Raw genomic sequence first — 15,370 nt, 5'->3', positions numbered from 1 at the left:
GTCACTGTAACGGTAGCGATCGCTGCAGGTAGGCTAACTTATTTTCACCGCTCCACGTTTCGAGTCTTGAACTTCACAGTGATTGATCAAGGCGATATAAAATAAACTGCAGGATGTATTGCATTTATCATCGATGTTCGTATCTCAAAGGAGTACCGGAACCCTGCGACCAGAGTCCAATTGCCACTTCGTGGAGTGGCACTTTCAATGAGCATTGACTACTTGGGAGTTGACTCAGTTGACCTGGATCGTCATGGCAAGTGGTTACGATGCTGGATCACTTGTGTGCACGTCGATACATTTCTTCTCTGGCTTCCTTCCATAGTCACCTGGTGACACGTGAAACTATTCAGTTATTCTATACTCGAACGCGGTGCGCTAACATGTGGAGATATTTATGTTGTGAACTTTCTTCTGGCTTCGCAGCTGTATTCATATATGCGCGCTTCTCCCATCATCATAGGAACCAGACGATCATCGGCCTCTTCGTACCACAGGGCGTTCACCAGTTAGGTGCTTGCTGGATGCCAACAGACCCTTAGACCATAGTGTGATACTGCGCTGACTATCCGAATGAAACACCCCGAAAGAACACGGGTAAGTACATACAATGAGACAACGCTAGTCCTGACAAAACGCTAAAAGTTTAAAGCTACAATTTCATGCGAAAAACATCCTGGCCAGCATGGACGAGTGGGTTTGTGCGTAGCCTGATCGCCACTGGCTAAGGTTAAACGACTGCTTCTCACAAGTACTCGAACTCGCTACAGTTGCACCATCGCTGTCGATGTACCGTAAACTCGCATCAAAGTGATACTCGGCGCGAGCGCAGACCTTCTGTAAAATGTGAGAGATGGAATCAGTGACAGCTTCAAAGCATCGACAATAATAATCGTACGTCCGCATCTTTAAGAGAATTGTCAACAATTACTTGGTAAAGGTGGAGAATCACGTACAATACACAGGGGCAGGTATGGAGACGGATCGAGTTGCGCTCACATACGCGTGGCAAAGAGTATATGCTACCTCTTGTATGCTAAGAATGCACGAAATTTAGTCGGTACTTGTGCATTCTTTGACTGAAACTTACGGCCTGATATCGAAATTGAAAATCTCGTCCTTCAATACTATGTAGTGGGCAGGTCGGCTTGCTAGAAATGACCAAACATAATCAGTTAGTCTGAATCGCTCCACATACTGTGCACCAACTTCCAAGTATCCCACCGTGGGACAAAAGGTAAAAGTCCTTGGCAATTGGATTGGCAATACCTTCACTGGCGACAAACCCAGCTTGCACATTGCCGCTCTTTCTATCTCCATCTTGACTATGAGGACTATTTAATAAGGAACAAAAGCAAAGGAAGAGGTACGCACGGATTTGTGGGAAAGAAGCGAACGTGATGCCTGCAAGAAAGTCAGTGGTCATTGCTTGCCCGCCTGAAGTGGAAGATTACCTCTTGCCCACGATAAGGTAGGTGATTAGAGGTGGAGGATCATTTAATTTGACTTCAGCCCAAACCCTTCTCACAGCCTCTAGATGAATAAATTTTATTAGCATTCTGCAAAATCTTTGTCTCCGACGAACCTTTAATGTCTTGGAACTCTAGTTCACCAACACCTGCGTATTCACCTTCAGAGAGACCGTCTCTAAAGAACATGAGTCTTCTCGGGGCTTTCCCGTTGACCTTGCCATATCGTGTAATGGCGTCCTATAAATGATAAATCGATTGTCCCGACAACCAGAAGGTAATGCGTACATAAACCATAGGACCGAGTTCGCCTATTCTCTCCTGTCGCGGCTGCTGTACCCTCGATGTTGCACTGTACTTGACGCCGTGCCGGTCATATGAAAAAACGACGCTGGCAACTGAGGGCTTGTTCTGGACACCAGCTCCAGGATGGCCAACATCGGCCCCTGAAAATGAACGTCGGTGTCAGTGCAAATGTCGCATTATTGATGGCATCGCAGACCAAAAAACATGAAATCTTCTTTGGTCAACCAATCATATGCAGGTGATGATGGGATGGAGTTCACTCCCGTTAACCGAGCGTTGATTCTAAAGGTAAACCAATCTACACGAGCTTCATAAAAATTATGTTTTGAAATATTACGCACTTGATTGCGATGTTATTACAGTATTGGTCAAGTTGTCTCCCTGAAAACTTTGCAATGTTGTCTTCCCGCTGTGAAATATACGTTGGAAAATAACTAACGGTCAGAATATCAAGTTGAACCCACCACACACTGAGTAGACACCTAGTCGTGAGGTCAAGTCAGCCCAGAGAGTTGTGATCAATGACGATACTTACGCCAAGGGTGACATCCCCCGCTCTCTTAACATCTTGGCGGATATCAGCGGCAGATTGGGGCAGGATAACTAGCACGATCTCAGGTGGCTTGTTATAACCACGAGGGGCTCCAGCTGAAACCAATGCCAGCGCACATGCCTCCTTGATATCCTTCAAAATTGTATCCTTTAGCACAAACAGAAACTTCAAAAAAGTGCGCGTACCCGGTCTACCGAGCCGACACCATTACCTCGTTTGTATGACGGCTTAGCTTTCACACCTACAATAAATTATGAACGACACTCTCACAAACCTAAACGAAATCGTACTCATTCCTGGAATATCATGATAAATACCAGATTTTCAACAGCGCGATCAACATACCCCGTGCAGTGCAACACTGTTCAAGTGTGTCCATAAACGCTTTAATAACGTTTTGATCTAGCCTTAGGCTGTAATCCACAACTGCCCACGCCCTGATGATCTCGGGGGAATGTAGATGTTGCCTCGTTATGTTCCATGCTCCGTTGTTTACATCCTATGGCGAAATGTCACTAAATTGAGCAACATGCGGGAAAAGCTACTTGCCGCAGACTGTTTTTTGCCATAGAAAATGGTAGGTGCCTTGAGAAGTTGACCTTGTATTGTAATCGGTTTCTCCGAGATTTCCATTCCCGCGTCTTGGATATAAGGTGACGTGGCATACTCAAGCGTCTGGACGGAAATGACCAATAAATTCCAACTTTGACTAAGGACTCACGGGAGGTCGGACTCGGTCGCCTTTCTGGCCAACGATCATTTCCAACCGTTTCTCTGGCCTAAATTTGGAAAAATCAACCATCATGCTCGTCATGTTCTGCGGTAGTTTACGGTTATACCGCTGGCCTGCAGCCACAGTGCAGAGTTCGGCCGGGATGACGGTGTTTTTTCCAGACCCACGGCTCAATTCAATGCCGATAATGTCAGGAAATGCTAGGCGTATGTTGTATGTTTTGTGGTAGTATTCCTGCGTAAACGTCAATCATCTGCAGGATGAAACGATGAAAGCAATTGATGCGCAGCGTACTTCCACAGTTGTGGGAAGGGATGAGCCGTCTTCTGATTCTTGAGTAAACGGAAAACGTCCAGCGGCTTCAACGAGACCAACAATTTTCTTCGTCACAGTTTTTTTTGGTAACTTTATTTCCACAAGGAGATTTCGGAAAAATTGGCTGAGAATATTCCATTCTTTGCTATGCTTTTTGAAGCTGAGAGCGCGTGCATTCCCTCGAATGTTCAATACCTCTAAAGCAACGTCCACAAACGGTCCCGGTTTATACCTAATGGGGAACACGATGAGAAGTGGTAGAAGCGATTTGCATGACGTACATTGCGGCTGCGCTGATATCGACATTCACGAGAACTCTACCGATTGCTGGTCTGACACTCCTATGCACCAATGTGAGGAACGATCAAGAGGTTCTGTGACATGACGTACTGAAAGAATCCACGAAACAGCTGAAGACCTCCGCGAAGATCTTTTGAGCCGCCGCTGGTAAAATACGCTCGTCCATTATTCGGGTACTTTCTGAAGGACGTTCAGTGATACTATTAATTGTGTAATGTATGGCGTACAGATTCGGGGCTTGGCGAATGATGAATTGAAGGAGATTGAGTGCAACGGAGACCTTTGGTGTCTGATCGCTGATTTTTCCGGTGAGGAATTTTTTGAGGTCACTACAGTATACGTGTCATGAGATATGCTTGAACTGGAACTGGAAATGCGTACTCGAATGTCACTGTTTCGCCTGCGACACGAGCTACCTTAACCGTAACCCGACCTTTGCCGGGAACAACAAGCGTGTACTGTAACCGATATCAGGCTGAGAATACCGGATCGCAACCGAGATCATACGTTTCCCGAAGTGCCATCGGGAAGATCCAGCGGCGCCGCAGAGTATAAAATGCTCTTTCCGTCAAACAAACACAGGCGAAAGACCCTGGGTGCTTCGTGGTTTTGGAGTCTTTCGACTATTCGATGTCTCCATCGAACACTTTCCACATCAGGCGTCATCACTGGAGAAGATTTAGTCGAACAGAATAGTTGCTACTGGCACGAAGGCGCACGCACCGACTGCATGAATTTATTCAGAACAACGATAACCCCCGATCAACTAGATATGTGCTCACCATCATATTGCTCGTACGCTTTGACTGGGATTTGTGTTACGTCGAAAGCATTTGCGTAGACAGCCATAGGTCTACGTTGACCCAACGGCACAGTAGGCGCCGAAGCCATTTGGAACGATGTGTCTATCATATGGTTGCTAAAGTTAAAGGGTGTAGTCCAAGAAACGAAGATGACAGGGTTTATAAAGATACGACCGTATTGTTTGAAACAGAATTATCGACAGATGGCGCGAGTGGGGGCGATGGCGAGATGACAATCATGCACTATGATTCTCCTGGCTACCAGAATCGTACAATATCCGACCGACTCGGATTAAGTCCTCGTGAACAATAGAATTGGAATTTCTCCCAAGCTCGTGTTCAAGAAGACGAAGGTCACGGTTCGGCGGCCTCGAGGCGGTTGGAAGAGAAACAATGAGCAGTTATCAAGCAAAAGGAGGTATTTTCCCAAAATCCTACTTTGAACTCGAACCACGTGTAAATCGTCGTGTTTGGACTCGACACGTTGCTGTTGGCTACAACGATCTCGACATCGACGCGTGCGTCGTCCAGCATCTTTGACGCTTTGGACCATGATGGAGGCAACAACAGAGACGGATGAGCAAGATATTGGTTTGCTTTATCCTTCTCGATCAGGGTCCTGCACAGGATCAACTGAAACCATCGCCTCAAGGCTACCATCTCGACAGCCTTCTCCAACTGAATCACATGTTCCGATCCATGGTATCGGATCGTTTCAAGATCATTCGAGTCCACTCAAGTCGCCCTCACTGTCCAACGTTCAGGATACGCATTTTGGACTTCGCCTGGTTGGGCAAAAGACCGTCACACGCTCTAGGACTCTTCCTCATCTGGCAAAATCTGATACAGCGTTACATCGAAGTTCAGAGCTCGCTGGCTTTGAGTTCGAGCGAGATAGGGCGTTGCGAATGTCCCAATGGGTCTTGGCTTTCGCCATAGGTCAGTGCCACGTAACATACTTGAACCGTATCTTATACGTCATACCATGCACCACAGTGAATTTTGATTTGGATGTTGGTCCTGTTGTTTGCGGAGTACATCCACCGTTGTATTTGGCCCCCGCAGAGAAAGAGAACATGTAATAATTTATCGCCTCCATCTGTCTGATTGGGCGTTGAAATCCATTTTCAAGTGCTTTCTCATCCTTCCCGGATTCCCTACAATTCGAACAAGGCTCAGAAGTACATTCTTTTCGCATACAGGATCTCGGCACATCCCAAAAACGCGTCGTTCTAGATCACGGTAATAACAGACCAGATAGCATCGATGGATACCTTTATGGATATTCGCATTTTTCCCAGAGAAGAGACAACACCTCGAAGCGAGGATACCAACAGGTAAATCAATATTCACGCATCGAACCACTTTGCTAACATTGTCCAGACTTCTCTCGTTCTTCTCTCACACCTACAGTACCCTGCTCTCTTTACCGCCCTAATTATGAAACTTGGACCCTTGTTCCTAACCCATGGTGTACCTATGCTGGAAACGGCATGTCATAATATTGCCCACTGGTACGTGTGCCGCTCGGGCTTATTTCCCATTTCAATCAATCAAATCTTATCTTATCTGCCGAAGAAAGGTGCAGCCCATCGCCGGGTTTGACTATTGAGCTAGGATTTCTAGGCTCAGTTCTCCATGTCGAGTTGCCCATGAATGCAGACATTCAGCAATTGACAGAGACTGCATCTTTTCATGAGAAATTTGACCCCACTTTGCATGTAACTAAGCTCTCCCTTGCTCTGGATCTCCGGTGGCTCAATAGACCGTATCAGCTATTGTCTTCTATAGCTCCACTTGACCCGCCTCCAATATCCATATTCGAGGCCTCCTTACCACATTTATGGTCAATATGGGAGTGCCTGATGCTTTGCGAGCCCATCTTGGTATTCGGATCTTCTCCCGCAGCCACGAGTCAAGCAGTTTGGTGGCTCAGGGATCTGTTACGTCCTGTGCGCCGTTTATTTTCCATCTGTTAAATCGATGGCTAACCTATTCCATTCTTAGATACCGCTTGCGAACGATTTTCGTCCTTACTTTACCATCCACGACAAGGATCACGCTCTTCTGGTCAATAAACTCCCACCTAAATCTGGCCTTATCTTGGGTGTGACCAATCCATTCTTCCAGAAGTCATGTGCCCATTGGCCTCACGTCTTGAGCGTAGGGCTGAAAGCAAGGTGTGTCTGAAGTTGCTTGGGTTCTCAAATCTCATCACTCAAATTTCCTGCAGTCCGCGCCGCCAGGGGAATACGACTATTATGGCAGGGCCGCCACCTGGATGGTGTACAAGAACTCATCGCCGATACATTTCCAAAGACCGCCAAGTATTGAAAGCTGTCGAGAAAGCTTGTCATGCAAGCGTCCAAGACAGTCCGTGTCCCAAATCATGATTAGCACTGTAACTTACCCATCATTTGCAGGGATACAAGCATCTCTGGACCTAAGAAGACACTTAAGTTCGCGCACCAACACCATGCTAGTTCCTCTGAACAGATACCTCAATACTCTGATACCCTCTCCGACGGAACGTACCACTGTTTCGGGCTGTCGACGTCTAAAACCCTTCAGCACTGTTGACTTTTTCTCTTCGCTTAAGGCAAATGGCTCCCCTCTGCCGTTTAAGTCCGCGACTAAGCGGAGGGAATTTTACGAAAGGTGGCTGAAAACGCCGGCATTTGGGTTGTGGTTGGCGCAACAAGAGGAAGTAGTGCATAGAACGCTGCAGGATAAATGGGCTGGCTGATGCTGGCTATTGTAGTTCCTACCGAGCCAGCATAAGTAAGATTATAGACTAGCTACCTTGAATCCACATGTTCCGCGAAACAATCTTTTGAGTCAGCGGTGACGAGAAGGTTAGGCGCCAACTGCGCCACGGATTGCAAACAGAACCAAATAAATGTTACCGCTATAGAACATGACGGATTTGGTGAAGTTCTCCAAACATTCTCTTGCTTTTGCTCTTCCACGTCGCTGTCGCGCAACTCTCCTTGCGTTCTCCTTACGTTCCACTAGTTTTTTCTCTGTTCTTATTGTGCTTTGCTCTACGTCCTGTATTTCGCTTAGCTGTTGGACGCGTAATCCTTGTCACTGTATCCATACCTATCATGTAAGAGCTCCTTCACTTGTTTGTATAGCTGACGTGGGTAGCGCGCGCAGGCGGCTTCATGATGTGCCTTGTGGAAGTTTTGCCTCGTTATCATTTGTGTTACTCTCATGTCCGTTGGTACTCAAATCCTGTCATTTTACTTTTTCTAGTGCAAAAGACTTTCTATTCTTCTGCTTGAGTCAGCGAAAAAATGCCTGAGGAAGATTATGATATCTACGGCGAATACGAAGCTTATGCTGTCGGCAGAGCCAACCAGGTGGGCATATGATATGCATCTACTTGGTTGAGCAGCTAGTTGGACTGACTGTATGGGCGCTTAAAGGGTATTGACGGTCAGGAATTCGACGCAAAGGAAGAACCGGTGGAGGCTATAATAACCGTAGTCGAACCCTCAACAGGTGAGAAACGGCCTCGAAGCGATGAGGAAGAGGAAGAGGAAGTGAAACCGTCACCCGCCCAACACTCGCCTCCAGCTCCTTACGCTCAGCCAATCCAGCAAGGGCAGGTTAGGACCGAAGGTATCTCGCACGGCATGAACGGTAACTACAACGCCGCTGTGCAAAACGGTAGTCATATGGGAGGCGGGACAGATCCTTCGATGATGGGCTATGATGCACTGTATATTGGTGATTTGCAATGGGTCCGTTTGTCCTGTCGTTTAGAATCCTGTGTATATCTTTCTAAGCCTGTCTTCGTGTTTCTCTCTCCTACAGTGGACAACAGATGAGGACCTGCGTCAAGTCGCTCTAAATCTTGGCGTGTCAATCGATCATCGTGACATTACCTTTTCTGAGCACAAGGTAAACGGCAAGAGTAAAGGGTAAGCAACTTCCTGGTCAAATTGAGGTGTTACTCAGTCACATCAGTATCGCCTACGTGGAGTTCAGTAGTTTCGAAGACGCCAACGCGCTCAAAGCATGGTTCGATAATAAGTATGTGAGGCCTGAGGCTTCGATGCGAATGCAAGGCTGACCTTACATTCAGCGACTTTCAAAATAGACGTGCTACAGCAACTCTGACAAGTTCGTCACAAGGCAATCCATTCCGCACACTCCCAAAAGGTTTGTTCATCGCCTAGTGCTTTGACTGCAGCTTTGTCTAATCTATCCGGCTTCAGAACCACCGCCCCGAGACACTCGAAACACCCACCAAGGAACCCCCATATCCACATTAGGGACAAGCATGGGCCGCGGCTCGACAGGGAATTTCCGCGGTAATGCTTCCAACCAGAACCAGATGGGGGGAGGCATGATGGGTGCACAAAGTCGCGGGGGTGGTAGTATGGCGAACAACATGATGCGCGGCGGGATACCCACAATGATGGGTAACATGGGCATGGGCATGGGTGGCATGAACATGATGGGAATGGGGAACATGGGCATGGGCATGGGCGGCTTCGGCGGGCGCGGCAGCATGGTTCCCCAGGGACCCAGAGGAGGTGTTATGATGGTGGGCGGGCGTGGTGGCATGGGAGGAATGGGTATGGGCTTCTAACGGTCTCATGCATATGGATTGTTGTTCTTACTTGCACTTGATGTACACTATAGGTATGGGAATGATGGGAGGACGCGGCGGCTTCGGCATGCAAGGTCACTTCAACCCAGCATTCATACAAGGCCAACAAGGCGGTCAGTTTGGTGGCGGCTCAGACAGGAAGCGATTCCGAGCGGACGACAATTGATAGTGCATTAAGACACCTGCAATTCAAAACACCCGTGGATCGACGTATCTAATTATTTGTTTATTTCTATTCTCCAGTCCTTTGCATCATGCGCTCAGCGCCTTAACTTGTTGATATTTACTTTTCCGTTGTCACTGTTGACATTGCTGATGAACAATAACCTACCCTTGTAATCTTGATACGTACATCGTCCATTGTCTCCGTCACGCATTGCTTGGTGGTGAGCAAGGGAATATTGCATTGCACGAAAAAGCATGAGCATGACTCAGTGACTGCGAATACATGGTGTAACATATAAACAAAATTGCGCTGGCTGATAGAACATGAATGGTGGCGATGTGTATGGTATGAATGTATGCCATCTAAAGCATCAAGAAAAACAAGGGATAGGTCCCACTATCCATGAGGGTATGAAATGTCCATGAAATATAGCATGCTGATGTCAGAAAAACTCCTTGCCTTATCCCCGCCTCTCCTTCATTTCCCTTTCCCTCTTCTTGCGGCGCTTTTCTTCCTCATGACGCTTCTCCTGCTCAAGAGCTGCTTCATCTTCTTTTCTGGCGAGACGTGCACTACAGGGGTCTTTGTCAATGGTGTGCTCCTGATGAATGCGTGATCACTGACCTTCTGAGCTCTTCCCTCTCAAGAACGCCGGCATCAACTTCCATGTCCTCTTCGTCGCTATACACATCCTGTTCAACATATTTAGACCGGTCCTTGCCAAATAGTTTCCAAATTTCGTTGCTGTAAGATTCTACTTCAGTTGAGGCAGGGCGCCTCTTTGGAGGAGGGGGGGATAGTGAAGACGGGGACCGGGGCCGTTTTTTGGTGGGACCGGTGGAGCGTGCTGCAGACGAAGGCTTAGAAGCCTGCGACTTCATCGAAGGAGTGAAAATTGAAGTCGATTTGGATTTCACTTCAGTCTTTAATGACTGAGAGCTATCTGCGCCTTTAGACTGCGAGGTCTTTGAAAATGACAAGGCAGCAGATTTCGAGGCGGTTGATGTCTTTGACGTGCCAGAGTTGACTGATCCTACAAGATCGAAGATGAAATAATGATGGGAAGGGATTCTGTCATCAAAACACTCACTGGGCGCTGAGGGGACTGGGGAGCTGGAGCCGGAAGACTCTCTGGATGGTGCAGCCGTAGATACCTGGGCACTGGTCTTTCCTGTGTCCTTCTTCCCCTTTCCAAACCAGTCGTTAAACTCTTTGGCATCGTCACCGTCCAATGTGGCGGTTTTCGCCTTGGCTCTGTCCTGCAATATCTCGTCTATGGTCCGTGTGTCTCGCTTGTGGACATTGAGCTTGGTCAAAGTATTGGGGAGTGCAGAAAGGCGAGCCTTGACAGACTGTGAGCCGTTACCGCTGTCCGAGGTTGGTGCTGACGTGGCGTCAATAGCCCCTCCTGGAAGTCGCCTGCCAGCTTTGTGATAGCCGGAGGATGAGGCGGCCCGCTTGTATGCATAACCCCTGCGCAGTTCGGTTTCGACCCTGCGCCGCCGTTTCTCCTCCCGAGTGAGAGCCATTGCTGGAGATCCGGAACGGGAGCCATCCTCCTCATCTGACGGTAATCTGCGCCTGGGGATGGACTCCTTCGATATTCCGCTAGACGATGGCCATTTAGAGCCCGACTTGGCCCTCTTGGGACCGTAGAGCAACGCATTGCGTTGCTCCTCCTCTCGCCTTGCCTGCTCCTCCTCCATGCGTCTCATTTCTGATTCTCTCTTGAGCTGTAACTCTCGTTGCTTCTTCTCGTCCTCAAATCTCTTCTGTCGAAGTTTCGTTGCTTCTTCTCGTTCCTTTCTGTCGAATTCCTCCCGCTTTTTCCGTTGGAGCTCCTCGTTGCGCTGGCGCTGTAGTAGTGCAGTTTGGACGGCGCTTTGAGACTCCTTAGTTTGTGAGGCGCTAAGCGCCATCAAGGCAGCGAACGACATGATGACAGTCAGGCCCCGTCCTAAGGATAACGCAAGCAGAAACCAAGATGAGGGGAAGTCTTAGGTGCGCTCGGCAAATGATGGGGGGTCCGAATGGTGTGCCGTTGGCTTAAGTATGTGCCACTGTGTGGCGCGTGGCAGTGTGCCTTGGTGGACAGGATGTCACACTTTCCACAGGAATCCGTGACACTTTGTAACAAATCATATCACGTTTAGTGGACCGCCAAATTGACAATGACCGGTTGATAGACACGACTGAAATAACAAAAGCATGTAGAAATTTACAATTTTGTTTCAAATATCAAGAGTAGTGAAACATGACAATGACAATGCGTATGGAAATGTTTGATTCATGCAGATATGATTTCCCCCTAAGGCCTAACCCCTAGCAGCGACCTCCGAGAAACCATACGCGGGGCGTGAGATTGGTTAATGGGTATTCTTCCACAACTGTCGAGGAAGTAAGAGGGACGTGCAGATGCCTATACAAACAAGGGCAATCATATAATAGTAGACTATCCAGGCGTGGTGGGGGTTTTGAATAGAGAACGAGAACGTGGACGTGGCCGATGCGGGGCCGATCGTTCTCACGATCGAAACACCCAACTGAGCGATCCCATTGGTTGCACCAAGCGATGCCTGGTTTGGAGAGGCCGCGGCAATATAAATAAATATGCAAGCTGAAGGGACCATGGTCAACACAAAGAATCGTGATATGATGCGGAAACTGACAATACGCCAAATTTAATATCATCGACAGGGCAAGTTGCACACCAACAATCGCCCACACCGTGAGGCTTAAACCCTGCACTCTGGCTACAGCATTGATGATGGGAAGTGCGACGACCATCGGAATTGCAACAGCCATTGAGACAGAATAGATTATCTTCGAACCGAAACGATCATGGAGGTCGGCGAAGAAAAATATTTGGAACAAGCCGTTGATCACACCATAGATAGCGAGAATATTGCCAATGCGCGGGGGATCTAAACCCAGCCCACCAAGCTCTACCGGTGTGGCGAAAAACACAGGCTGCACGGCACGAAATGCGATGTCAAAAAACGACAAAGCGGCATAATTTCCAGCAGCTATGATCACCCTGGGTATCAAGAGCGAACGAAGGGGTAGCGGCTTGGAGCCACCAGCTTTCGCACGCTGAGAAGTATCTTCTGTGCTGAGGGAATCACTTGATCCTGTAGAAGTCACGGGGCCCTTGACAGAAGCGGAATGTTCGCGACTTTTCCCCTTTAGAAAGTGCCAGAGGGTCACCCTAGTAGGTACAGTCTGACAATCGCGTTATCACCCTTTTCACTTGTCACATGCTAGCTCAAAATAACACACCTCCTGCAAAAAAAGAAACGTAACAACCCAAGCCAGTACAGAAAAGGTAGCAGGTACAGCGCATGCGAGGAAATAGGGATAGGTCTTCATGAATTGCGAATGTCCGAACATGTTCGGAAATCGATCCGCTGGTCTTGATAACGAGCCACCTATCAGAGGTCTGAAAAGGGCATCTAAATTCCAAAGCGATGTGAAAAGATTACACAGGTACGTACCCAATGGCCCCACCGCTTGACCAAGCTATCGGCATATACGCATATGCTTGGGCCAAATTAGTGGAGTCAGTGAGCTCCACCATCATACTTTTCATCACGCCGATATTGCCGTTCAAAGCACCATTAAGAGCGCGGCTGAGTAATAGGTGTTAGAAATCAGAACTCGCATGAAAATAGAACAATCAAACCTTAGTACGAGCCCATAAAAGGTTCTAGATAGGCCGAAACAGTACATTGAGATGGACAGCCCAAACAGGCCTGTCAAAATCACGGGTTTCCGTCCGATGTGGTCCGATATACGACTCCAATGGAGAACGGTCAAGGCTTGTGTGGCAAAAAATAGAGAGACCTGCGTGTGTTCGAAGATGAGGATATACCCATTGATTGATAAAGTAAGACTCACCATTAATCCGACATAGTATCCTACACGAGTTTCATCGCCATCCGTGATGCCAATGTCTCTTATCAGCTGCAAGAGAGTGGCGGCGAGCCTATTAGAAGCTGTCAAATGATTCGGCTGCATGAAAACCATACCTGAGGTGCAAAGGGAGCGATGACTTGTGAGGTGAGCGGTTCTGCGAGCTGAAGAAACAGTATGATAGAGAATTGACGCCAAGGCAGTGGTGTTCTAGCCTGCTTCTGCTTCGCGGGCTGTAACAACGGCGTCTCCTCGTCCACCTGTTGTTGGGACATGATGGTTCGCAAGAAAGAGTTGAAGATAGACCGGCCGGGGAACTAGTACCCATAGGTTCTGTGTAATACATAAGCAAAACAATAACTGATATTTTCTCTTTGTCATGACTCACACATTTTACTTCCGAGCCTGAGCTGCAAGGTACGGGTGTCCATGTCAGCCCTCCGATAACACAGACCATACAGAGATTGCTGAATCAAGCTTGAAGCTGCAGCACTTGCTGTCTGCTGATCGCATGCATGAGTGCCAAGCCGCAAGCGTGTTGAGTACTAGTGTTGTCTATGTAGGACTCTTGAGATGAATATTAGATATATTTGCTCATCAAATTTGCAATGACAAGCGGAGTTATGATTGGCTCCGGCTCCCTCGGCCCTATGTTTGACAGGGTGGTCGTCACCGCTGCTTTTCTTGCACGTGACAGTGGCACGCTCGTTGACTGCGAGCGCGCGACTCGACTCGATCATACGAAGGTGAATCTCAGAAATAGGTGTTGACAAAAGCTTATAGATTTTGCATCCATAGCATGGATGGCCACAACACGCTCTCCAGTCCAGTTTGCCACTGGCAGGCTCAGACCTTGGTCAAAGTGAGCCTGCCATCTCGGACACTGTGTACATGTACCATCCACAAAGTTCTTCTTTGTCTCCTGTATTCTGTCCACAACGCCACAAAGGGCACCTTCCGGCCTAGTGTCCATACCACAGCTTCAAATGTTTTGTGGAATCGCCTTGGTATTTATACTATCTCAGTTTTGCTCTCGATAATTCAGATCTTCACCACCTGTGTTTGCTGTCATGTCTCTCAACGCAAACAAGGAACTTCCTTCGTTGTCCAAAGAATTAAGCACACCTACTGGCGCAAGGTCAACGCCCTTGACACCTTCGTCCACTGGTGGCCGGGTTAATATGGAACCCCCTCACCCAACACTCGTGCTCGAAAAATTTCCATCGTTCGCAGAGCTTGCACTTATTAGTTCCTGGCATGATGCCACCGCAGCGGTGTGTGATACATATACTATCATATGGACGATGTCGGCTTACTCTTCTCTTCCAGCGGCAAGTTCGTTTCCAGCGCAGGCCAGCACCCGATGATTGCCGCCGTTCTTTCCCCCCGCCAATGTCTGAAGCAAAAAATCTTGCCTCATACGTTACCCCCCGGACACAGGGATTATCTATCAAGTATGTACAACCTCAACCAAATCAATCGATTTACGTTGTACACAGGAAACAGCTAGTAGATGTTCAGAAGTTGGAAGAGAAAGAACCGAAAACATCGAAGCCCACCCGCTCCCAGAATGTTTTCGATATACGCAAAGCAGAAAGAACAACGCCCAACCTAAACGCGACGGCCAATGCTGGTACACGAAAGATATCTCGTTCCGTGCGATTTGCTCCATGCGAGACCACTGCTTCTCCTTCCACACCCACAAATTCCACCAATGCTCCTGTTGATGCGCTCGATGGGGCTTTACACGCACTAGGGATTGACGTGAATGATGGAAACATTTATTTCACTTTCGATCCCGACTGTATATCCTCCTGCGGAGAGGCTGTCCTTACTTTCTTGTCGCCAATTCCTCACGAGCCATCAAACTCACCCGAGTCGCCCCCCCAGCACCGCTCCCTGAGCGAGGTCCAGTTTGAGCACAGGTCAGCAATATCTCGGGACACGACCACCAGGGCCAGGATGCAACCTGTAAATGAGCTGCAGTCCTTGCTCGGCGTTGAAATTGAGCTGTTGTAACCAGTCTGCAGGGCTCAGGTTCGCTGTCTCTCCTTCACTCTATATTACTGTTCACTTTGCTCGACCCAACATGAGGTTCTCTTATGACCATTCTACGCTAGATTCACGACATAATCATGACCTCTTCATTTTATATCCCTAGCACTATGTTCAACTCATCTAACGAATAT

General features: G+C 48.0%; 6 protein-coding genes across 6 annotated transcripts; 3 read left to right on the top strand and 3 right to left on the bottom strand.

Moving 5' to 3' along the window:
• Positions 1-660: 660 nt before the first annotated feature.
• Positions 661-4,567, bottom strand: HD556DRAFT_1436914 (Piwi domain-containing protein; the record flags this gene model as incomplete). Its single annotated transcript, XM_041305621.1, has 24 exons — positions 661-837; positions 899-906; positions 957-1,036; positions 1,091-1,151; positions 1,210-1,325; positions 1,375-1,404; positions 1,455-1,533; positions 1,586-1,709; positions 1,758-1,915; positions 1,972-2,057; positions 2,117-2,184; positions 2,240-2,257; positions 2,311-2,460; positions 2,514-2,569; positions 2,874-3,003; positions 3,050-3,295; positions 3,356-3,608; positions 3,658-3,717; positions 3,767-3,856; positions 3,904-4,005; positions 4,058-4,134; positions 4,184-4,322; positions 4,396-4,402; positions 4,459-4,567. The coding sequence occupies 24 exons, from the start codon at positions 4,565-4,567 to the stop codon at positions 661-663; spliced, it is 2,424 nt and encodes an 807-aa protein (XP_041166349.1).
• An 820-nt stretch (positions 4,568-5,387) lies between these two features.
• On the top strand, positions 5,388-7,225 carry HD556DRAFT_1428964 (uncharacterized protein; the record flags this gene model as incomplete). Its single annotated transcript, XM_041304770.1, has 7 exons — positions 5,388-5,557; positions 5,612-5,816; positions 5,863-5,993; positions 6,062-6,431; positions 6,487-6,659; positions 6,713-6,852; positions 6,903-7,225. 7 exons carry the CDS (start codon positions 5,388-5,390, stop codon positions 7,223-7,225), a joined length of 1,512 nt encoding a protein of 503 aa, XP_041166348.1.
• A 197-nt stretch (positions 7,226-7,422) lies between these two features.
• On the top strand, positions 7,423-9,477 carry HD556DRAFT_1325830 (uncharacterized protein). Its single transcript, XM_041301531.1, has 8 exons — positions 7,423-7,588; positions 7,738-7,844; positions 7,911-8,228; positions 8,302-8,408; positions 8,455-8,520; positions 8,573-8,649; positions 8,706-9,068; positions 9,136-9,477. Exons 2-8 carry the CDS (start codon positions 7,779-7,781, stop codon positions 9,267-9,269), a joined length of 1,131 nt encoding a protein of 376 aa, XP_041166347.1. The 5' UTR covers positions 7,423-7,588; positions 7,738-7,778; the 3' UTR covers positions 9,270-9,477.
• HD556DRAFT_1325819 (uncharacterized protein) lies at positions 9,478-11,373 on the bottom strand. Its single transcript, XM_041301530.1, has 3 exons — positions 10,360-11,373; positions 9,894-10,302; positions 9,478-9,841 (listed from the first exon to the last, which is right to left on the bottom strand). The coding sequence occupies exons 1-3, from the start codon at positions 11,204-11,206 to the stop codon at positions 9,730-9,732; spliced, it is 1,368 nt and encodes a 455-aa protein (XP_041166346.1). The 5' UTR covers positions 11,207-11,373; the 3' UTR covers positions 9,478-9,729.
• Positions 11,374-11,434: 61 nt separating this feature from the next.
• HD556DRAFT_1325813 (major facilitator superfamily domain-containing protein) lies at positions 11,435-13,789 on the bottom strand. The gene is made up of 8 exons (XM_041301529.1): positions 13,570-13,789; positions 13,298-13,514; positions 13,167-13,232; positions 12,952-13,112; positions 12,764-12,898; positions 12,549-12,708; positions 11,939-12,491; positions 11,435-11,886 (listed from the first exon to the last, which is right to left on the bottom strand). The coding sequence occupies exons 2-8, from the start codon at positions 13,454-13,456 to the stop codon at positions 11,636-11,638; spliced, it is 1,485 nt and encodes a 494-aa protein (XP_041166345.1). The 5' UTR covers positions 13,457-13,514; positions 13,570-13,789; the 3' UTR covers positions 11,435-11,635.
• Positions 13,790-13,877: 88 nt separating this feature from the next.
• On the top strand, positions 13,878-15,300 carry HD556DRAFT_473804 (uncharacterized protein). The gene is made up of 3 exons (XM_041310714.1): positions 13,878-14,455; positions 14,511-14,635; positions 14,681-15,300. The coding sequence occupies exons 1-3, from the start codon at positions 14,252-14,254 to the stop codon at positions 15,198-15,200; spliced, it is 849 nt and encodes a 282-aa protein (XP_041166344.1). The 5' UTR covers positions 13,878-14,251; the 3' UTR covers positions 15,201-15,300.
• Positions 15,301-15,370: the final 70 nt, after the last annotated feature.

Source organism: Suillus plorans (genome assembly GCF_016647745.1).
Source record: "Suillus plorans strain S12 chromosome Unknown HD556scaffold_3, whole genome shotgun sequence".
In the NCBI taxonomy this organism is placed as follows: domain Eukaryota; kingdom Fungi; phylum Basidiomycota; class Agaricomycetes; order Boletales; family Suillaceae; genus Suillus; species Suillus plorans.
This window is presented reverse-complemented; position numbering and strand designations above follow the sequence as displayed.